The following is a 24,594-nucleotide window of genomic DNA, read 5'->3' on the forward strand; positions in this document are numbered from 1 at the left end:
TAAAATGTAAACTGAGGACTTCTCTGGTGGTCCAGTGGTTAAGACTTTGCACTTCAAATGCAAGAGACTATGGCTGGATCCCAGGTCAAGGAACTAAGATCCCAGATGCCAAGCATCATGGCCAAAAAAGAAAAAAATTTTTTTAGATATAAAAACATAAACTAAAGGAACAAACTAACAATCAGCATTGGAGGTTCTCTGGGTTCCTTTTCCATCTGAGAATTTAAGCAGTGCTCGGTCAACAAGCAATCTTGAGGTAGGGCTCTTCTCAGTGACCCAGCAAATCAATGACACGCCAACAGTTAACTGTTAGTCTGAGCATTGAATGTGAATGACCTAGGCTTTCTGGAAACAGGTTTCCAGTTTCACCATGGTGCCATGGTTTTAACACTCTGAAGTAAATCAATATTGTGGAAGTTATCAATGAGCTCCATTTCACGGAGACTTGAAAACTCAATATGAGATCTCTGGTACAAGGCATCACGGGAGCATTCATATTTCAGAAGGAAATGTGTGCATTCAGGTGCCTAGATCAACTTTTGGAAATAAAGATAACTCTATATATCGATACCTAGACAATATATTAAAAAGCAGAGACATCACTGTGCCAACAAAGGTCTGTATAGTCAAAGCTTTGGTTTTTCCAGTAGTCATGTATGGATGTGAGACTTGGACCACAAAGAAGACTGAGTGCCAAAAAATTGATGCTTTTGAATTATGGTGTTGGAGAAGACTCTTGAGAGTCCCTTGGACAGCAAGGAGATCAAACCAGTCAATCCTAAAGGAAATCAACCCTGAATATGCATTGGAAGGACTGATGCTGAAGCTGAAGCTCTAATACTTTGGTCACCTGATGTGAAGAGCCAACCCATTGGAAAAGACCCTGATGCTGGGGAAGATTGAGGGCAGGAGGAGAAGGGGACGCAGAGGGCGAGATGGTTGGATGGCATCAGTGACTCAATGGACATGAATTTGAGCAAACTCTGTGAGATGGTGAAGGACAGGGAAGCCAGGCATGCTACAGTTCATGGGGTCATAGAGTAGGATACGACTTAGTGACTGAACAACAACAACAATCTATTGAAGGTCGTCCCAGTAATAAAGAGCAACCAGAATGTCCTGAGTGCTGGAGAGAGAGGAAATATCTTGTTTCATCCAGAACGCAAGTTCCAATACTGAGAGCTAAGCCTGGAAACAGCAGGGTAAGGGAAGAGAGCAGAGGAAGTGTTGGCAAAGTAATTGTGAGGTATTGGATTACAGGTAAGGTTTCCTCTCTTTTTAAGATCTCCTTTAGGGATATAAACACCTCAGTAGATGAAGTGCTGACTTAAAATACTAACGCACACCACTCTCCAAAGCCAGAGCGTGATACGTAGAGCCCTTGAGCCCAGGGGAAGAAATTCAGAGAAGCTCTTTCCCCTTTGTCACAAATAAAACTAACACTCCTTTACAGTTCTTTTATAGCTACACCCACCAAGCTCCCTGGACCAGGGTATTATTTACATCTCTGGAGAAGGGGGGAGGAAGCAATTTCCTTAACACCTGACCTAAGTATCTGGTCTGGGCTCCCCTGGTGTCTCAGTGGTAAAGAATAGGCCTGCAATGCAGGAGACACAAGAGATGCAAGTTCAATCCGTGGGTGGGGAAGATCCCTGGAGAAGGAAATGGTGATCCGCGTATTGCACTCCATGGGGTCCCAAAGAGTCGGATATGACTCAGTGAAGCATGTGGTCTATAGTACGATCTGAGCATGATTATTAATGCTCTCAATGATCTTGTTGCTGTTCAGTCACTCAGTCGTGTCCGACTCTTTGCAACCCCAAGGACTGCAGCACACCAGGCTTCCCTGTCCTTCACTATCTCCAGGAATTTGCTCAAACTCATGTTCATTGAGTCTTAAACAACAAAAACATCCCATCTGCTGTGCTCTGACAGTGGAAAACACTGTGCTAGAGCTTGTGACATAAGGTCATTGTTATTATTATTACTGTTATCATTGTAGGTACAGCAAAGTTTTCTCTTCTTCCTTTCTAGGTTTGTTAGCTGGTCTAATAATTAAATTGATAAAAGATTAATAGGAGAAAAGCAAACAAGTTTAATAACACATGTATTTGGGAAAGACCCAGGAAAACTGAGTAACTCTGAAACGGTAGAAGCCCTCACCTTAAAATGCCTTCTTCAGCGAAAGCAAAAGAAGAGGGTGGTGGGATACTCTCTGGGAGGTCATGAGGAAAAGCAGAGAAAACAAAGGTGAGGTTGTAATGCAGATTTGTTACCACCTTCTGCACCGATGAGAGCTGTGTATTCATGATGAAGGTCACCTCCCCCCAACTTCCAGGAGCAGCCTGGAAGACACCCTTACAAATGGAGATTTCCCTTATACATGGAAATGTCTCTGATGCTGGGAAAGATTGAGGGAAGGAGGAGAAGGGAGCGACAGAGGATGAGATGGTTGGCGGGCATCAGCAACTCAATGCGCAGTTTGAGCAAACTCTGGGAGATGGTAAAGAACAGGGAAGCCTGGCATGCTGCAGTCCATGGGGTCGCAAAGAGTCGGAGAGGACTGAGCAATTGAACGACAACATCTACTTGGGTTTTCCAAAGCTTCTCCTGAGTCTGCAGTTGCTTAACATAATCAGCCTCAAATAATCCTGATGCTTAAGAGACAGGAAGTAAAGTGGTCAACTCTGCACCCTGGTAAAATTTAACTGAGGTTCAAAAAGGTTAGGAAACTTGCCTGAGGTCAAGTACTCAATAAGTGGCCCAGGCAGGACCTGAACTTACACCTGTTTGACTCCAAAATCTCTGCCCAGAGCTATTAAGGACGTCAGAGAAAGTGAAGGCGTGCAGTCACATCCCTCTTCAGGTTCCCCTTGAGACAACCTTGCCTGAGCTACTCTGACAGAAGAGCCAGAAATCAGCTCCGGCTATAAATCATCTAAATGAAGGACTAAGTCATTCCATCATTCCAAGCTGGGCATCTCTTCTGATCCTGAGACACAGGAGTCTGTGGGACCCTGCAGAGTTTGGGAGTTCCCCCTCTTCTCCCTTCTCCTTCACCCACCACCTCTGGATGCTCCATGGGCAGTACAGAATTCTGTCCCCACACCACAAACTAACTTGGCACAACAGCCTCAGTTGCAGGGCAGAGAGAAGGGAGGTGACTAGACAGGAGAGTCCTATCAGTCCACAATTTTCCATTTCCAGGCTCAGAGAGGGAGCCACAGGCTGGTCACGAGGCAACCACGTCACTGCTCCACTGACCAGGTTTAAGGTCTATTAATTATGATCTGTTCTTCAAGGCCCATGCTCTCTGGTCAGACGCACGACGGGGCACACAGGGGCTGAGTGGAGAGTGGAGAATGCCCCGCACAACAACAACTCTCCACCTAGAGCAGGGCTCACTGAGGCCCAGAAGTGCCAGCTGATGGTCCCAGACTTGACCCCACCTCATTCCCATGGGAGGAGCCCTGTCTACTTACACAGCCTCAGCCCCAGCCTTACCATCCTGGGGTACAACAGGGGCGTCAGGCATGGGAACGAGGGGTCTAGAAGCCAGAGGGAGGGCAGATAAGTGGGGAGAGGGAAGATAATAAGCATAGCTGGGCTGGGCGGCGGGGGGGGAGTGAGGTGACGCGAAGAGATCAGGAGCATGAAGAGGTTTGTTGTAGAAAGAGGGAGCAGGCACGCAGAGAGGAGACGGGAGACACCAGCTCAGAAAGAGGAAGCTGAGAGGGTGAGAATTCAGGGTCGTGATGGCTTCCAAGCCCCCAGCTTCAGTCCCCATGAGGCTCAGGAATCCTGCAAGTATGAGTGTGGCTGTGTGCACTCACATCATCCACACGAGTGGGTTCCTGGCCACCAAAGACCTTTGACTAAAACCAACTATAAAGTGCATTAAAAAAATCTTCCCTAGCAGTCACTTTTCTTCAAATCTAACCAATTGGAGGGCTTCCCTGGTGGCTAGGACAGCAAAGAATCTGCCTGCGATGCAGGACACCCGGGTTCGATCCCTGGGTTGGTAAGATCTCGAGAAGGAAATTGCAATCCCTCCAGTACTCTTGCCTGGGAAATCCCATGCCTGGGTAATCCCATGGACAGAGGATCCTCGTGGACTACAGTCCATGGGGTCGAAAAGAGTCTAATCCTCAACTATAGTCTCTAGGCGAGTGCAACTCAACTGAGGCTGCATGCAAGCATACACATATGCACACACATATGAATTCATGTTCACTTATACATGTACACACACAGATACACATATATGCATATGTCTAAATACACACACATACAAGAAAAATATCTATCCAGGGCTGCTGAGATGCAGCCAGGCTTGAGATTCATTCCAGAGACAGAGTCTACCACATTTCTCAGTATAGTCAAGCAAATTCAGAAACATTAGGTACTCTCCCTTAAAAATCATGAAACACAGCCTTACTTAAAGAAGGCACCTCAGACAACACGTACAGTACGTCCCCTACATATGAACAAGTTCCATTCCCGGAAAGCATTCATAAGTCCAACAAAGTTAGCCTAGGTACCCAACTAACACAATCGGTTATATAGTACTGTACTGTCATAGGTTTATAATACTCTTCACACAAATGATACACACAAAAACACAAAAAATAAAACATTTAAATCTTACAGTACAGTACCTTGAGAAGTACAGGAGTAGAGTACAACAGCTGCACACAGGGCTGGCATCGAGTGAGAGAGAGGAGGTGGGAGATGGTAGAGCTGAAGGGTCATCAGCAATAGGAGACGGAGGACAAGCTGCGAGGTCATTCATGCCTGAGGTTGATGGAATGCATGTTCGCATCTTTGAAAGTTCCCAGCTTGAAGGTTCGTATGTAGGGAACTTTCTGTAGTTGCGTCCCTTGTTTTGAAAACAATGCAATGTAAAGCTCAGGAGTGTGGAGTGCCTCCCTGTGCAAGGTGACAACACGGATTAGAGGGACTGTTGGAATTAGAACTAATTTCCCTAGCTCAAAAGGTTTTGTGTTCATCTCACTTTTGCAAACTAAAGCTTTTATGAATCAGCAAGCCTATTATTTACAGCAATCCTGGGGGGAAAAAAATCATTCTAATACACAAATAATAATCTCCTAAGTGCAGCTGTATTGAGACTTCAGATTCTTGTACCGAAGGCTTTTTAAAGTGGAGCAGACTTATAGCCTCAACACTAGCTTAAGCAAAATCCAATACAGAGAGTAAGTCTGCCACCACCATGAACAGTACAATCCCTGAAGGCAGATTCTGGAGTCTTACATGGGGTTATTAATATGGGTAGTTATTGTTGTTTAGTTGCTAAGTTGTGTCTGACTCCTTCAAGGCCCCATGGAGTGTAGCCTGCCAGGCTCCTCTGTCCATAGGATTTCCCAGGCAAGAATACTGGAGTGGGTTGACACTTCCTTCTCCAGGGGATCTTCCTGGCCCAGGGATTGAACCTGGGTCTCCTGCACTGCAGGCAGGTTCTTTACCACTGAGTTACCTGGGAAGCCCTCATATGAGTAGAGTAGTTATTAATTTGGAGAGAGGGACAGAAAGGCAGGCAGTAGCAGAAGGTTGGGAGTGATGTTAAGGATTTGCTCTAAGTGATCTCAGAATGGTATCACTCAAATGACTTCAAGGGGAAAAAGGCAGGTGTGGGGAAGGCCTTCCATCAATATTCTATTGTACCAGTAGAGTTTTCAGACTGAATTTTAGATAAGATTGAGCCTCCAATATTGCCCTAAATAAAAACAAGTATGCTCAGAAGAGGAAGCCCATTAAGGAGTAATTGACCATTAACACAGAAACTGAAAACGCTTGTCAGATCTTTGGTACTTGGTTTACTAGAGGAAAGTAAGACCCCTCGAAAAATAGAACCATCGGAGGGGAGGGACTTCCCTGGTGGTCACTGGCCAAGACTCTGAGTTCCCAATACAGGAGGCCTGGGTTTGATCCCTAGTCAGGGAACTAAGATCCCACAGGTTGCAACAAAGATCCTGTATGCCACAGCCAAAACCCAGCACAGCCAAATAAATAAATAAATATTTTAGAAAATTAAAAAAAAAGAAAAGAACCATGGGAAAGTGAGGTTTAGTAGGATAAGGGTGACAGCTCAGAATCTGGTTGTGCTAGAGAGAAACCCAGCAATGACAGGTCAGGGAGGACAGATTGAAGAACCAGGTACAGTCCAAGAGCACAGGAGGAGGGGAGTGGAGCCATAGCAAACCACTGAAACACACTGCATCTATGTCAGTTTCAACAGGTCTGTTCTTAAGAGTTACATTCTTCTTAATGGGATACTTGCACACTGACTACCTTGAATGTCAAGCTGCTATTCTATTTCCATTCTAGGAAGATCATTGTGCATTCACATATCACACCATTCACAGAACATTCTGTTTACTTTGTCCCTAATCAGTGAAACTAAGGTAGAAACACGAGCATTCTTCCTTTCATCGTACCATAGAATTCCCTCTGAGAAAACTGAGAACAAAGAAGTTAGGTCATTAACTTTAACCTACTTGGGAAACTAGTCACTGTTTGGCTCTTCCCAGGAGAAATCCATCCTGACTCATAAATGTAAACAACATCCACAACCAACAGAAGGTGCTTTTCAAGATCCCACTACCTGAGGGTATCCATTACAGTCTTCCCAAGACAGAGATTTTCCAATTATGGATCCTTTAAATCACAAAGGCAAATGTTATAAAATAGCAACGCTTGGCTACACATTTAAAGTGTCTCTAAAATCTAATCCATCTCACACATAAAAAAGAAAGTTTCATGTATATTATCATATGTGAAACAGAACACCATTCCATGTTCGATGCATGAGACAAATGCTCAGGACTGGGGCAATGGGATGACCCAGAGGGATGGGATGGGGAGGGAGGTGGGAGGGGGGTCCAGGAAGGGGAATACATGTAAACCCATGGCTGATTCATGTCAATGTATGGCAAAAACTACTACAATATTGTAAAGTAATTAGCCCCCAACTAAAATAAATAAATTTATTTAAAAAATAATAAAATAAAATAAAATAATAAACATCTTGTAGCCAAAAAAAAAAAAAAAAAAAGAAAGTTTCACATTAACAATATGCAAGGGAAACTATCTTAGTGGCCAGTACAAGCACAGTATCAATATATGTGTGTTTGATGGCTCATTAGTTGAAAGAATGAATGAGTGAAGGGAAATAGTCTTTTGTAACTTGTCACAGTTTAAAGAATCCACCTGCAACGCAGGAGCCCCAAGTTCTTCCTGGGTCAGGAAGATCCCCTGGAGAAGGGAATGGCAGCCCACTCCAGTATTCTTGCCTGGAGAATTCCATGGATAGTGGAGCCTAGTGGGCTACAGTCCATGGGGTTGCAAAGAGCAGGACACAACTGAGCAGCTAACACTTTTGTACCTCGACACTGTAAGTTCTTTTTCCCCCTAGCATCTCTGCTTGCGACATCTTAGCTCCCTGACCAAGGGTGAAACCTGGGCCCCACAGTGAAAGCACAGAGTCCTAACCACTGGACCACCAGGCAATTCCCTGACAATTCTTCTTTACCTTCCTCTCTCAGCACTTGCTTTCTCTGACAATGTTACCAAATGCCCCGCTCCTCCACAGTTTTTGCCTGAAACAACTTCTGTAGATGGTGATGGTAAACACAAACAACAAATCAACTCACAAATGCCCCTACTTTCCTGTTTCTCTAGATGAAAATGTTTCAGCTAAAATTCTCCCCGCCTTACTTACACCTCATTCTCTGAGTTATTTGCTTGTTTGGGTTTACACCTTCAAATCAGCTTGATTCACTCCCTCTTGAATCACAAGCCCCAATTCTGCAGCCTAAAGCTCCTCACATCCAGAAAGGATGTGTGTTGAGGAGGCTTAATCCGCCTATTTAATCCCACCTTAACCAACAGGCAGCTTTTCCTGCACTGATTAATCACTTCAATTCCCCCCAGCCCAAATTACAACACTGCCCTCCAATAAGGTTACACTGATTTTCATAGTGTCCTTTCTACAGATATTTCTAAGTGACTCCAATTCACTCCCTCAATTGCTTGGCTACACAGCATGCTTGTAAAGGGCATCAGTAACCCAAATGTAAAACATGTCCCAACCTTCAAGGCCTCCACCACGCTTAGATTCTCCACTCTCTCTCTCACTTTTCCAATACCAACTGCCCGTAGGCTGAATAGTGTTTATGTGTGTGTGAGTGTAAGCATGTGTCCCACTCCCAAAATTTATCTGTTGAAACCTAACCCACAGGGTGATGTTTTGGGAGGTGGGGCTTTTGAAAGGTGACTAGGTCTTGAGGGTGAAACCTATATGAATGGGATCAGTGCCCTTACAAAAAGTAAAAGTGCTGGTCCCTCAGTCATGTATGACTCTTTGAGACCCCATGGACTATAGATTGCCAGGCTCCTCTGTCCATGGAATTCTCCAAGCAAGAATACTAGAGTTGGTTGCCATTCCCTTCTCCAGGGATCTTTCCGACCCAGGCAGGGATTGAACCAGGCTCTCTTGCATTGCAGGAAGATTCTTCACCACTGAGCCCCCAGGGAAGTCCTTATAAACCAGCCCAAGAAAACTCCCTTGCCTCTTCCACCTTGTGAGGCACAACAAGAAGCTGGTAACCAGAAAAAGGGTTCTTGCCAGAGCCTGACCATGCTGACACCCTGACCTCAGACTTTCAGCCTCCAGCACTGATAAATCTGTGTTGCTTTTAAGCCACTTACTCTGCGGTACTTTGCTATAGCAGTCAAACCTTACAAGACAACCAGCTTCTTTCTTCTAAGCTCAGTCTATACCCTTCTTTCATATCCAACCTCTCTTCTACACACTTTTCAGTCATTTTCCAAATGCTTAAAATAATCACCTCTTGGCCAACTAGCAATGACCCACCTTTCTTGCCTTCAAGTTTACTTCCTCCCCAAACCCTTACTTTAGATGACTTGCCTATTTACTTAAGGGATGTGCTACATTTACCTTTGGAAACACTAGGGAGTGGTTGTGTTTGAAGCCCTCCATCAAGGACTGGACCCATCCCTAGAGCATGCAGAGAGAGTGGGCCAAAAAGTTTGTTCAGATTTTTCCGTAACATCTTGAAAAACCCAAGCAAACATTTTGGCCAATCAGCATGGAGAAAGGATGCAGAGAAATACAAAAGGGTTACTGTTACTCTGCTGTCCAACAGAGATGCTTCAAGGCTGCAAGCATGAGAGATAGTGGATACAAAGTGGATCAGACCTTGAGCCAATACTTTTTTTTTTTTGAACCAATACATTGTAACCCCTTTCTTTGCCTATGGTTATGCCAATGGATAGCAGATCCTAGAGGTAAAACAGATGCAACTCATTTTAAGAAAATTAGGAAAATTTGAATCTATTTTATTTATTTAAAGGGTGCCCATACAGGCAACCACTAAACAAATATTTAATGAGTTCCTATTATCTTAAGGCACTTTGCCTGTTGTTGGGAATACAAAAGACAGGAAGTCCTTGCCCTCAGGGAACTTCCAACTTAGTGAGATGCAGTTAAATAAGAAACAGCCACACAGTGTGATTAGTGAAGGTGAAGGAGCAGAGCACCAAGGGCTCACGAACGCACTCAGGATCCAGTCGAGATGGAGAACTAGGGACACAGGAAAAGGGCCCCCACAGAAGGCCAGGTGCGAGCACCAGAAGGGAGGGCAAATACTGGGCAGGGTACTTCGGGGTGGGGGGGAGGGGAGGGGTGCTGCATAGCGCTGACACAGTCACCTTACAGTCCTGGGGGAACAACCTAAGTGCAGAGATGGAAAGTTGGGCTTTCCAATCAAGAGTTCTGAGCAGCCTCGTTCATCAGGAGATCAGAAAAGAGAAAGTTCCCCAAGGAAGGCATGAAGACTGTGGGTAGAAAAGGGGACCTGAGGGGTTTCCCTGCTGGCTCATTGACAAAGAATCTGCCTGCCAATGCAGGAGACACTGGTTCACTCTCTGATCCAGGAAGATCCCATATGGCACACTAACCCCATGTGCCACAACTACTGAGCCTGTGCTCTAGAGCCTGGGAGCTGCAACAAGAGAAGCCATCACAATGAGAAGCCCATGCACTGCAACTAGAGTAGCCCTGTTCACTACAACTAGAGAAAAGTCCACATAGCAACGAAGACCCAGCACAGCCAAAAATAAAATAAATAAATAACATTTTAAGAAAGAAAACGGGATCTGAGCTAATCAGCCACAGAACAATGGGTACATGTGGTGGGAGGTACTGCTGCCAGGACCATGACCTGAACAGAGTCATAAATGGGTGGACAAGAGGGCATCTTCTAGGCAAAGTAGAACAGAAATCTACAGACAGCAGACCAAGGGGAAAGGCTGTTCAGGGACTGCTTAGCTTCAGAGTCAAGTAACTTCTGCTGCTGCTGCTAAGTCGCTTCAGTCGTGTCCAACTCTGTGCAACCCACCAGGCTCTGCCGTCCCCGGGATTCTCCAGGCAAGAACCCTGGAGTGGGTTGCCACTGCCTTCTCCACAAGTAACTCCTAGCCTATTAGAATAACTGAGACATGTATACGCACCTCTAGCGAAATCTGATAAATCAGACTGCATGGTAATGTGGAAACAGTCCTAAACTATCAATCAAGAGACCTTCCTGATCTTCCTTGAGCCTCTGTCAAATGAGGGTGCATAAGGACAGTGTCCATAAATGAGAAGGTAAATTAACTTAGTCCTTCCCAGCCTGCATTCTTTTTCTTCTTCTTAAAAAAAGAAAACAGAATATAGTCTACATGTGTAGTGCTCACAGGCAAAACTACTGCTTTGCGAGACATTTGCTTCAGATATATAGACACAGATGTTTATGTGTGTGCTTGATCTAGATGTAAAATGTAAAATGTGTTCCTTCTTGAGGGGTCACAATCAAAAAAGTTTGAAAAGCACAAGGTGTGTAAGGTTTCTTCAAATCCTAAGACTGTCATTTAGTCTTTAAGTTCTAACCTATTTAACAGGTGAGTAAATCAACCTTGATATGAGTTGAATTCTGGCATAAAACTAAATAAATTCTGGGCAAAGATGAGCTATGTGCCCAGCTATGTGCCGTGTGCTGTGTCTGTGTGTACTAAATTACTTCAGTTGTGTTCGATTCTTTGGGACCCTATGGACCATAGCCCACCAGGCTCCTCTGTCCATGGGATTCTCCAGGCAAGAACAATTCAGTGGGTTACCATGCTCTCCTCCAGAGGATGTTCCCGACACAGGGACTGAACCTACATCTCTTATGTCTCCTGCACTGGCAGGCAGGTTCTTTACCACTAGCACCATCCACCCTATCACACAATTCAAAATTTAACCTTACCCAAAGCCATGCCCATAATTAAATTACATATGACACATGTCTCCGGGAAATAATTATGTCTCATGTATGTTGTAACAGACACACCTGCATATTCAGGGCAAAGGATTTGCCTCACGTCTGAAAAAGATTTCATTCTAATCTAGACACTTACATATAGGAATAGTGTTCTACAGAAATTTCACCAAATAACCTACTCAAGGTGGGATTATGTTTCACTTTAAGAAGATCTAATGCGAACCCTTAATTTTAATACCTTGACCAACAGCAGCTTCTAGCAATTGATTGTGTGTGACAAACATGTATTTGAAACCCTTTACTGGAACAGGTGACTTTTTAACTACTTATAGATTCTGACTCGGGGGCTTCCCTGGTGGCTCAGCAGTAAAGAATCCACCTGCCAATGCAGGAGACGAAGATTTAACCCCTGGATCAGGACGATACCCTGGAGAGAAAATGGCTACCCACTCCAGTATTCTTGCCTGGAGACTCCCATGGACAGAGGTGCCTGATGGGTCCATGGGGGTCTCAAGAATTGTACAACCTCAGCCTAAACCACTTTCAAAAAGCTTCATCCAAACGAAGTCCTTTGACTTCAGGAGAAGAACGTGAATAAGCAACATATGAAATCCCAAGTATTTCCCTGTTGGATAGGCCATTTTCCCAGAAAGGCACAGAATAATTTATGAACATATGCATGAACAGGAATGAGGACAAAAATCACTAATGTTGGCAGTCTGCAAGAGCCAGGCAAACACATTTTAGATAAAGACTACACCTGTCAGTAGCTTAACAGTGCCAATTATACCTATTCTGGGGGCTCTTTCCTCTGAAGCAATCTGATGTTAGAGAAGACATGACCTCAGACGTTTTTACCATCCTACTACCAGGTGGCTGGGCTGAAGCCAGATACGCAGACTGGAGCACAAACAGGTGGACATGACTTGCCCACTTACCAGACTTTTGGGTAACTCGAGACTAAAACTCAAGTTTGGTTTGCTGGTCTTACCATGTGTAGCCCCAAAACCAAGCCCCCAATTTGTGCCTTGCACATAAAAGACTCTCCCTCAGTAAACACTTCCTAGTCCTTCTGTGAATGCTAATTCAAGGTCAAGAGATTCCCCAAGCCCTATAAGCACAAGATTCGAACTCTTCCTGGTTTTTTTTGTTTTTTAACTAAGTTTCTGATAAAGATGCCAGGCCCACCACCAGCTAAACTTCCTGACCGCCGTGCCAGCTACTCAGACCCAGAAGTCCAACTTCACACCACCCGACCTTCCAGCTCCCTCCAAGGCCGCCCAGACGTGGCCCCGCGGAGCACTTTACAACCGGAACGCATTTTGGAAGCCGTCCCGCCGCGCCCCCTGACTTTACAAGGAAGGAAACAAGAGGTCTGAGCTCATGCACCTTGCCCAAGGTCACTTCACCCTGAGGCCCTCCAGCCTCTGGCCGCCGGCTCACACAAACTCAACGCGAACCAAGTTGTCTCTGCCCCTTATTTAAGCATGCCCACACTGCCACTTGTGGTGCCCAGAACCACAAAAGACCCAGCCGGGGAGATTGGGGGCACCCAGGCGTGCCAAAGCAGGCAAAATCCTGCGAACCTGAACTCTCCAGGAACCAGAGGGCTGGCGGGTTTCTTGGAGGGGGTGAAAGAAAGCCAGGGATGGAGAAGAAAAGAGAAGCCACGACGGCCGCGGAGGTGTGTGTGTGTGCGTGGGGGGAGGAAATCTCGGCTCGCCTACAGCCCCGAAGGAGGGTCCCTCTGCCCTCAGGCCGCCCCAGAGGCCCCAAGGGGATGCCGGCCTGGCCCCCTCGCAGAGGCCGGCCAGGCCTGGCGACCCCCGCCGGGCTCACCGGGTGCGCAGCGCCTGCCACGCGGCGTCGATGTCGGCATAGAGGTTCTTCTCGGAGGGCTTGCCCGAGCTGACGCCGTAGCCGGAGTAGTCGTAGGAGAAGATGTTGCAGTTGATGCGCGAGCCCAGGCCGATGTAGAAGCTGCACATCTGGCCCAAGTCCACCGCGTTGCCGTGCGAGAAGAGCAGCGTGTAGCGGCTGGAGGGCGCGCAACGCACGAACATGCAGCCTAGCCGGTTGTCCCGGGCGGTGCGCGAGAAGAAGACCTCGACGGCGTCCAGCTCGCGCTGCGAGTACTGCCAGTCGGCGCGCTCGCTCAGGTGCAGGCTGCACGCTCCGGGCCCCGCGCCCCCCTCCTCGGGCTGCTGCTGCGGCGCCGGCTGGGCCGCGGCGGAGGCGGAGGAGGTGGAAGCGGCCGAGGCCGGAGCAGGCGCGCCGGGGCCGCGCTGCTCCGGCGCCAGCACCGTGTAGGTGGGCTCGGGCGGCAGGAAGGCCAGCTTGGCGGCGATGCGGCTCGGGCAGGGCGGGCAGCAGAAGAGCCAGCACAGCTCGCCCAGCGAGAAGCCGTTCATCCTGGGGCCTGGCTCAGGCATCGGGGCGGCTGGAGCGCGCCGCCGCCGCCGCCGGCACGGCAGGCAGGCAGGCAGGCAGGCCGGCTGGGGAGCGAGGGCGGGCGGGCGCGCGGCGAGGAGCTGGCGAGCGGAGGGCGGCTGCGGCCCGCCCGCCCGGCGGCTGGAGGAGGGGGCGGGGAGGCGCAGGGGGGGAGGCGGGGCCGGCCCGGCGGGCGCGGCGCTGGGAGCCGGGGCGGGTCAGCGGCGGCCCCGCGGGCCGGGCGAGGCACGGGCGTACGGGGCCCGCGCGCGGCACACAAAGCCGGCGGCGGCGGCCATGCCGGCTGGAGCGCGCCGCCCCCACCCCTACCCCCGCCCCCCGGCTCCCGCACGCCCGCCGCCGCCGCCTCTTCCGGGTTACCGCGGGCCCACGCCCCCGCCAGGACCCGGGCCGGGCCGGCGTCTGGGCGGGGCTCCCCGGCCGCCTACCCAGACTCCGCGCCCCGGGGCGCGGGCACCTGCTCTGGCCTGGGAAGCGCGTCTTCCTCCCTGGGACGCCCAGGCGCCCGGAGCAGGGGGGCGCCCCGGCTTAGGGTCTGTATGCAGGGGCAGATCCCCAGAGGGGTTCCGGGAGGGGACACGGGCACCTTTGCCCCCTGGGAAGCAAGACCTGAGGCCGACGTGGCCTCTCCGGGAGCGCAGAGGCCCGGAGCAGCGGAGCGCACCGGGTTAGGCATGGGGGCACGTGGGCCGATCGGGGGACGGTGAAGGGTGGGGACAATGGAAGGGGAGCAGGTATACTCCCGGATCGGACTGTAACTCTCTCTCCCCTCTCCCTGGAATTCCCGTCCCCAAATCCAAGTTTTCTCATGCGTGGAGATTCTTGGGAATTTATTGAAGAATTAACGAATGAAAGAGACTTGAAATGAACCTGAAATTTTTGGCTCTTTGTGTCCATTGGTGCTTTCTGAACTGGCTCTTCCCGAAGTCTCAGGACCATCAGGGGTCCTGGTGGTGAGGGATAGAGCGCCGATGGATCGCTGCATCTCCCTGTTACAGGAGGTTGTTTCTGCCTATGTAGGTACAGTACTGAGCTTCCCTGGTGGCTCAGTGATAAAGGATTCGCCTGCCAATGCAGGAGATCCAGGTTCGATCCCTGGGTGGGGAAGATACCCTGGAGTAGGAAATGGTACCCCACTCCAGTATTCTTGCCTGGAGAATCTCATGGACAGAGGAGCCTGGCTGGCCCCAGTCCATAGGGTCACAAAGAGTCAGACACAACTTACCAACTAAACTACAGCCACAGTATTACTTTCCTAGGGGCATGACTGGGCCTTCAGTAAACCCCTATGTCCATAAAAGTCAGCTATTATAACAGGGCCACTCTATATATTTAGTAATGTACTGTGTTGCCACTGTTGTTTCTCATCCCAAGGGCAGTAGATTTTCTAGTGGTAACTAGGTGTCCTTTACAGCCCTAGTTCCTCTAGACTTGTTTCTAGAATCCAGGATTTTTAATGGTCTTAATCAGGAAAGATTTTACAATGATTTAAATCCATTGTAATCTTGGCACTCACCTTTAAGTGATATTTTTTTCCCCCAAATATTACTCTCGGTGCCTTGAAACTGAGTAGGCTCTGGTGCCAATTTCACAGAGCCTTCCACAACTTCCTTTTTCCTTCTGATTTGGCAGCTGAATTCCCTTTCAGGAATTGACAGGAGATACCCTTCCTGATTGCCAGCAGGGCAGCTAGAGACAAGGAAATTGGCAGCACCACCACTCTGGGTCTCTGTGTTAACTCACAGATGTCCAGGAGAATTTAAACTTTCCTCCTGGCTTTTGTGGAAGGTGTTATTTTTGAGCACCCTCATCTAAATGAATTTGCCCATCTTGATTTCTGTAACCTTTAGGACCAGGTTTGAAAAGATTATTTGTTCACTAAAATAAGTTTTAAATGTTGTTGAAACTATCCAATAAATTGGCTAAAGAAAACTTGGTTAGCAAAGCTTGTTCAGATTAAATATTTGAAGTCTATTTTAAAGTTATTCACACTTGGTGATCTTTCACCCAAAACCAGTTTTTTTCTTTCTTTCTTTCTTTTAATTTATTTGGCTAGCTGAAGTATGTGGTATTTACTACCCCAACCAGGGATGGGACCCGTGCCCCCTGCATTGTAATCGTAGAATCTTAACTACTGGACGACCAGTTGTTGTCACTCAGTCCTGTCGGACTCTGCGACCCCAGGGAAGGCCCCCAAACCAAATTTTTATCTTCTGGAGGTTAGTTTTCCCTTTTTAAAAAGCTGTATAGCTTGCTAGTGAATACAAAAATACTGTGTGTATTCAGCATCTATTGATGTAATGTTTCTTATGTTCACAGTACCTAAGATGTTAGAACTTTTGGGTGGAAGCTATAAAGAGAATACAGTCCCTGCTTTCAGACACCTTAAAATTTAATTAGAGTATTGGCAGAAGATTCAGAACACTTTTCCCTGTGAATTAAAAAAAAAGAACAAACCAAAAACCCAAAAGCTAAGGAAATGGTTTTGAATGCTGATTCAGTGGTGATATTTCTGTGGGAAGGTAAGATAATTAGCCAAGTGTGCCACTCCCTAATCTTTTCAAGATGAGAATGGAATTTGGGGGACTTTCCTGGTGGTCCAGTGCTTAAGACTCTGTGCTTCCAATGCAGGGGATGCAGGTTCAATCCCTGGTTGGGGGACTAAGATCCTACCTGCTGCCCAGCCAAAAAGAAAAATATTTGTTTACTTATATTCCTAAAGGATTTGTGGGGCATCATGCAGTGTAATACCAATAAATACATAAGTAAATAAAAGCCTGGTTTTTATTTTCATCCTCTTAGAAGATTACACAGCGGTGGATTCAAAGAGTATTTATTTCCCTGGACTGTATGTTGGTTCAGGTTTGTGGCAATATTGAGACCCTCTTTTAAATGAACTTGCCCATACTGATTCTAGTAACCTTTCGGACCTGGCTTCAAAAGACTGTCTTCACGAAAGTGATTTTTAGATGTTTTTGGGCTATCCAAAAAGTTAGCTAAAGAAAATCTGGTTGACGAAGACTGTTCAGACTATGTATTTGAAGTCTATTTTTAACTTATTCACACTTGGTGAAGTTTTACCCCAAACCAAAGTTTTTGTGTATGCTGTAGAATAGAGCTCACCAACTTTCTCACCTCATGCCTCTTCTAGTCATAGTCAAATTTATGTAGCCCCTCAACACAATACCCACCCACCCCCACTGCCCCCCCCCCCCGCCGCCGCTGCCGCCTAGGAGGGCGAGTTATATATCTCTGCCACACCTCTCACACCCAAAGTTGGCAGCCTGCCTTGTCATACTGGTTGCAGAACTTCAACATGCAGCCCAAGAAGAATACATTTCCCCTATATATTTGCAAATATATTTTCAAAGGTCAGGGATTACTAACTGATCACTTTGATCTTAAAGAATGTCTGTTTGGCTCTTCCTGCATTTTAGTAGGAAAGGTAAAACTTTGAGTCTGGGTCAGCAGACATATTTACTAAGTACTTACCATGAGTTGGTAACTGAGTCAATCTGTGGAATACAGAGTGGCAAAGACAGCTCCTCCTGCCCTCAACAAGCTCACTGAACGATTTGCTACACAGAATAACTCTGCATCCTGCTAAGCCATTCTGGGTCAGTAAACTGAACAGTATTCCAAGTAGCTAAATGCACTGGTTTCTATTATTTAATATTGGCTTTTTGCACATTGAATTTTTCTTCCAGATCAGTCTGCCTGATTCTGAGTTGCTCAAGATCACCCCACTTGTGTCAGCATTTTTCACTGACCATCAGAGGATATTTATGCTTCAAAACTGGATATGTGTTTCAGTGGAAGGTAAAGAGAGATCGAAGATACATTGACCCCTGGGAATTTCCTGGTGATCCAGTAGTTAGGACTTGGCACTTTCATTGCAGGACCCAGGTTCAATCCTTGGTCAGGGAACTAAGATCTCACAAGCTGAGCAACATGACCAAATTCGAGGGAAAAAAAAAAATAGAGTGCCCTGTTTTATTTTTTCTTTCTTTAAATTTAGGACTGAATGCTCTGTGAAGGCTAGGATGATGTCTGTTTTGGTCACTGTTTCCTCCATGCCTCATTTAAAGAAGATGCTCAGCAAATATTAATTTCAGTTCAGTTCAGTCGCTCAGTCGTGTCCGACTCTTTGCGACCCCATGAACCGCAGCACGCCAGGTCTCCCTGTCCATCACCAACTCCCTGAGTCCACCCAAACTCATGTCCATCGAGTCGGTGATGCCATCCAACCATCTCATCCTCCATCGTTCCCTTCTCCTCCTGACCTCAATCTTTCCCAGCATCAGGGTCTTTTCCAATGAGTCAGCTCTTTGCATCAGGTGGCCAAAGTATTGGAGTTTCAGCTTCAACATCGGTCCTTCCAATGATCACCCAGGACTGATTTCCTTTAGGATGGACTGGTTGGATCTCCTTGCAGTCCAAGGGACTCTCAAGAGTCTTCTCCAACACCACAGTTCAAAAGCATCAATTCTTTGTTGCTCAGCTTTCTTTGTAATCCAACTCTCACATCCATACACAACCACTGGAAAAACCATAGCCTTGACTAGATGGACCTTTGTTGGCAAAGTAATGTCTCTGCTTTTTAATATGCTGTCTAGGTTGCTCATAACTTTCCTTCCAAGGAGTAAGCATCTTTTAATTTCATTGCATTAAATCGATCAATTAAAGAATGAGTGAGTGATTTAGTGAATGCATCAAGAGACCAAGGTTATTCCTTCTCTTTCAGACAGTATGGTCAGAGTACAGGCTTTGAGAAAGACACAAAGAAGCCCAAGTCCATGCCAGCATCTCCCAAGGAACAGACTACACATGTCCGCTGGCTAAGGAGTTGTGGCATTCTCCTCATCTTTCTTACTATTGATAACAGAGATCGGGTTTGTTCTGGGCAACAATGCTCCCAGTTAAGACACATAGTCACCTGGCCTCCCCTGCTGTGAAGATGGCCACAGGACACAGTTCTGGCCAATAGTGTCTAAGTGAAGAGTTTTTCAGAGCTTCTAGAGAAACTTAACAGAATGGAACTCATCTGGCATGTTTCTCTTTCCTGTCCCTTAATTCCCACTTGGGTTGCAGGCATTATTATTACTAGAGCTATGAGAGCCACCTTGCAAAATGAGAGTGAATTTCATAGTTGAAGATGGTGGAGAAGAAAGAGTAAAGTCTGGGCCCTTCATGACATTGCTGAACAACTGCCCAGCTTTGCCTTTCACCTGGGCTTTTAACTTTGTTTTTAAATCTTTATTGAATTTGTTTCAATATTGCTTCTCTTCTGTATTTTGCGTTTTTGGCCACAAGGCTTGTGGGATCTTAGTTCCCCAACCAGGGGCTAAACCTGTGCCTCCTGCATTGGAAGGCTGAAGTCTTAACCACTGGACCACCAGGGAAGTCCCTAGGCTTCTTATTATATGAGATCAGTAAGTCACTTTATATAACTGTATTAATAGTTGAGTATTTTGTTACCTGTAGCCTAATGCAATCATTAGGAATCTGATTCAGGAATCAGAAACGAAAAGATCCAAACATTGTTCTTAACTGCTTTCTCAATAAAGTCAAAGAATATTTTGTTGGTAACAGTGGAATAGCTATGGCTGCTTTTTCCTCCATTTAAAAAAATTATGAAAGTATTACTAAAGATGGGGTAGATTTTTGAGGCGATATCTATTAAACAAATCCTTTGGAAAAGTGAAGAAAATCAAGCCAATAATTTTGAATATAGTATAGATGACATTTGAAGCATCTGGGAAATGTGAGCCAGCGCTCATCAGGGTAACACCTGCCATTCAACTGAAAGCTTTTGGAGGTAAAGTATCTTTTTCCCAGAACCTCTCAGCCTGAGGGCTCTTACCAAGAGTGTTGTAAATGAGGTCACTGGAGCCCCAGCTGGGGAGAGCTCAGAGATCCATGAAATGCTGAGAAAGCACCAGAGAAATAAAGATTGAGAGAAATCAAACACCAACCACCCACAGATAGGTGCTTTCACAGTTCCATTCTTCGCATGGATGATTATGTCCTCAGACCTGCATTTCTTACTAGTCTTCTCTTATTTACAGATTCTTAATGGGAGGTCCAGAGTCCCCAAAATCTATCTCAGAATTTGGACTTGATGAGCTGCTTGAAGACAGGAACTTGTTTCCCCTGCACAATCAGCATAAAACCTTATGTCCTAGCACATAATAGGAACTCTAAACAGACTTAACTGGTTATTGGAATTCAATTCCTAATAATCTCTAAATGCTTGTTTCATGTACAAACATGTAATAGGTTATAAAGTGATTTTTTTTTAAATGGGAAGTGAGAAGGAACAGCCTTTTATATGCTGAACTTGCAAATCTAGTTTTATGGTGATAATGAACAATATGGCTTCAATTTTAAGGTGGTTTCTTTTTTGAATTTCAGATAGTTGCACATGAAAACTGTCCATGAATGATTGATCTGTAGTGTTATTCCAGGGAATTTACAATAATGAATGTTAAGGACATACTCAAAATGACAGTAATACCAGCATAAGACCAGACAGATCTAGCTGTCTGTAAATATTTCACGTGTAATAAATTTGATGTTTCAGATTGGTGGGATTATACTAACTTATTTCAGCAATTAGCTAAATATTTGAAAAAAGATAAAGTTCAATTCTGATAGCTAAAAAAAATCAAAGATTTTTAAAAAAAGAAACCAAAAGACAGCTGGAAAGTATAGATGAAGATTTATATATCTTCGGGTAAAATACCAAAGGCAGAAACTACATAGGAAAAAGTTAGTGATTTGACCACATAATTTTCAGTCTTCTATATACTAAAATTAATTTATAGATTAAATGAGATGATGTTGAGGACTTACTGCCAAAAAAAAAAAGGGAAGAAAAAAAGGAAACAAGATTGATTAATAAGGACTTGATAATTGTAGAACCTGGGGCTTGAGTTGGTGAGTACATGGGGGTTTCATATGCAATTCTCTCTACTTTTGTATATATCAGAACTTTTCCATAATAAAAAATGTACTTTTTTTTTTCAATTTTTAGGATTTTGAGAAACAATCTAGGCCAAACTATTTGCCATCAATTCATTTAAAAAGAAAGACAAAACACCCCAATGGGGAAAATGGATAAAATATATGACCAAGCATTTTATAAAAAGGAGTACAAATAACCAATAAGTATGTGAGAAAAAGTTTAGACTCAGTTTTAAAAGCAAATTTTAAAAATTTATTTTTAACTTTCTTGTACTGACCCAAATTTTTTGAAAAAAATGGAATAGAAACCACTAGGGCTCTGCTGGACATGATTTAGAAAAGTAAGCACTCTCAGATACAAGTTTCTGGTGGAAATATTAATTGGGACAACCTTCTGGAAAGAAACTTCACAGTACATGTCAGAAGACTTAAAATATGTCAAACTTGTAATCAAGTAATTCAAGTTGAAATTTAGCCTAAGGAAATAATCCACTTTGCACATAGATTTTAAATACTAGGATGTTTGTAACAGTATAGTTTGTAATGGCAAACAAAGCAAAACAAAAAATTGAAAACATCAGAGTCTAAGAAAGAAAATGATAGCACATCCAGACAATAGACAAATATGTGCCATTAAAACTGAGATGAAAGAGCCATATTTGTTATCATAGGAAAATATCCAGAATATGTCCAGTGAAAACAACACAAAATATGTACAACATGTATCAATAAATATACTTTAAAAGTTCAAACCCAGAAAAAAAAAATCACCGATGAATGAGATTTTGGGGGTTTGGGTTTGGTTGGTTGTTTTTGTGTATATTCTTTAAGTTATAGGTGTGTATTATTTTATAATTTAAAATGAATAAGTTATCATAAACCAAACAAAAAAAAAAGAGGAAAGAAAGCATTTTAGAATAATGAAGATGTTCTTCTGGATACTTGGAGATTCTTCAAAAATTAACTTCCCAAAGATAATTTCTCATTCACATGAGGACGAAGTAATTTTACTATAATTGAGTTGAGCAAAGCTCTACCAAGACTTACTATGTGCCAGAAATGTGGTGGTTTCTGCAGGAAATGCAAAGATGAACAAAATAGCCCACACCTCACCCTCAAGGACCATCCTTCTTCTCTCTTGGAGTCTATAGTATCTGGCTGTCTGGGCTTTCACAATGTTGATACCTGCCTAGCCCAGGAATGTGCTTTTCTGCTCTGAGTGTTTTGTTTTGTCTTTTGTGTTTTGCAGTGTGCTTACCTTCTCCTTCTCCTCCCTTCTCTACCTTCCTTTCCCTAAAAATGAGGCAGTCATTTCTCTCATTGAAGCCCCACCAGCTGAAGAGCCTGACTCTACAATTCTCTGTTGCCTCATGTCTCCTGATGTTTTCATTTCTTCTCCACTGAACTGTACACAAACGTTGTCACTACCTGGACCTTGTTATCATATGGCACTGTGTCTTTCCCTGAAAGTTGCAATTTCTTTTTTTGATTACAATTTCCTATTCCGTCACCTCTCTTCTTTCCTCTCATTGAACCTCTTGCAAATTCTCTTGTTACCCACTCCTTCTTTGATTGGACAGCCTAGAATGCTTGTCCTGACCTTGGTCCTTTCTTTCTTTTTTCTTTCTTTTGGCTGCACTAAACAGCATGAGGGATCTTAGCTCCCCAGCCTGGGATTGAACCTAGGCCCCTGGCAGTGGAAGTGCAGAGTCCTAACCACTGAGAATTCCCCTGACCTTGGTCTTATAGACAGTGAGTCATGTCAATAATATTCTCATTGAAACCTTAATATGCAACCCTCATCATATGTATTGTCTCTCTGCTGTGCCCACTTTGCTAACCCCCTTTCCTGGTTAGACAGTAAAGAATCTTCCTGCAATGCAGAAGACCCAGGTTCAATCCCTGGGTTGGCAAGATCCCCTAGAGAAGGGAATGGCTACCCACTCCAGTAACCTTGCCTGGAGAATTCCATGGACAGAGGAGCCTGGCAGGCTACAGTCCATGGAGCTGCAAAGAGTCAGACACTACTTACTGAATGACTAACACTTTCACTTTCACTTCCCTGGTTAGAGCAAATGTTTAGCAAAATATTATTGAGCCTCTACTCTGTGCCATGTAGATCAGTAAAGAGCTGGGATGTCAAGATCTAATCACTTTAAAAACTGTTTTTGTTACCAAGCCCAAGCTCATGCAGCTTGCCACCTGAAAGGCTAATAAATCAAGAGATGAGTTGTAGGGGCAAGGACTTGCAACTTTATTTGGAAAGCCAACAGACCAAGAGGGTGGTGGACTAGGGTCCCAAAGAACCATCTTACCAGCTATCTGTACTCCTTCCACACCATGGCTTCTAACAAAACTGGAACTTTGTATTCTTTAGATAAATGGATTTAGAGAGACATAATAAAACAAAGTGGAGGCAGGACCTGGAAACCATAAATGATACGCATTCTCTAATCTGAGATGGGCTCCAAGTGGGTGGCCTTGGTTTCTGACAACAGGAGAATGTCTTGCTGGACAGGCAGAACTCGCTTAGTCACTCAGCATCCATTCAGTTCCTGTTCTGTGCCAGCACAGTCAGACAAGTGCTAATAGAGGCAAATAGAAAATGCTGTGGAGCAACAGGGAAGCAATCAAACTCCACCCCCATGAAGCAGGCCATCAGAAAGACTTCAGGAAGGAGGTGGGTTTTTTTTTTTTTTTGGGTCTTACCACACTGCTTGTGGGATCTTAGTTTCCCAAACAAGAATTGAACCCAGGCCCTCAGCAGTGAAAACACAGAGTTTTAGTCACCAGGCTTCCAGGGAGGTCCCCCAGAAGGTGACTTTTGTGCAAGAGAAAATATCCTGAATGTATAGGGACAGACAGTTGAAGTTGCAACCCAGGAAGTCAATCAGTATCTGGAGGGAGAGAATTCACATTTATAAAGCCCTACCTCCATGCTAGCCAGTAAATAAGGATGTGTCACAGGTTGTGTTGCCTGGGAAGCTGATAGTGAGTTGAGGTTCACATGTGGGAAGTTTGTCAGGGAGAGTGCTTGGAATCAAGAGCTGTGAAGGACATCAAATTGGACAGAAGGAGAAGTTGGTCTGTGATGCGGTCTTTGTTGTTCAGTTGCTCAGTTGTGTCCCAACTCTTTGTGACCCCATAAACTGCAGCACCCTAGGCTTCCCTGTCCTCCAGTATTTCTCGGAGCTCGCTCAAACTCATGTCCATCAAATCGATGATGTCATCCAACCATCTCATCCTCTGTTGTCCTCTTCTTCTGCCTTCAATCTTTCCCAGCAGCAGGGTCTTTTCCAATGAGTCAGCTCTTCACATCAGGTGGCCGAAGTATTGGAGCTTCAGATTCAACAACAGTCTTTCCAATGAATATTCAGCACTGATTTCCTTTAGGATTTCCTGGTTTGATTTCCTGGCAGTCCAAGGGACTGTCAAGAGTCTTCTCCAACACCACAGTTCAAAAGCATCAATTCTTCGGTGCTCAGCCTTCTTAACGGTCCAACTCTCGCATCCGTACATGACTACTGGAAAAGGAGGTTGAGTGCAGAAGAGAATCAAGAACACAGAGGACCAGGCTTGACCAGGGATATTTCACCTACAAGATCAGTTGTAAATGAGAGAGGAAATGTATTTACGTGAAGAGTATGAGGTCATGAGTAGGTGGGTTGAAGGAGTTCTTCAGCTGGTCAGTAAGTTTTGCTGGTGGTTATCTCCCTCCAAAGGATTCAATGGGTTAACAAGGAAAGCTGGGTGTCAGATGGAGACTCAAGAGAGAGGGGATATATGTATACTTATAGCTGATTTTATGTTGTTGTATAGCAGAAACCAACACAAC

General features: G+C 45.2%; 1 protein-coding gene across 2 annotated transcripts in view; it reads right to left on the minus strand.

The window, feature by feature from the left end:
* Positions 1-13,908, minus strand: part of ABHD17C (abhydrolase domain containing 17C, depalmitoylase) — a 54,602-nt gene extending 40,694 nt beyond the window's left edge. The window contains exons 1-2 of one of the 2 annotated variants that reach the window (XM_081546727.1): positions 13,614-13,908; positions 13,182-13,508 (exon numbers count right to left, since the gene is read on the minus strand). In XM_081546727.1, the coding sequence (XP_081402853.1) occupies positions 13,182-13,508; positions 13,614-13,774 (488 nt within the window). In that variant the 5' untranslated portion in view covers positions 13,775-13,908. Of the gene's footprint in view, positions 1-13,181 lie in introns of both variants that reach the window. The other variant, XM_081546725.1, reaches the window with a different exon arrangement.
* Between the last annotated feature and the right edge of the window lie 10,686 nt (positions 13,909-24,594).

The sequence above is a fragment of the Giraffa tippelskirchi genome, chromosome 12 (assembly GCF_054371585.1).
Source record: "Giraffa tippelskirchi isolate mGirTip1 chromosome 12, T2T-mGirTip1v1.2.pri, whole genome shotgun sequence".
Classification (NCBI taxonomy): Eukaryota; Metazoa; Chordata; class Mammalia; order Artiodactyla; family Giraffidae; genus Giraffa; species Giraffa tippelskirchi.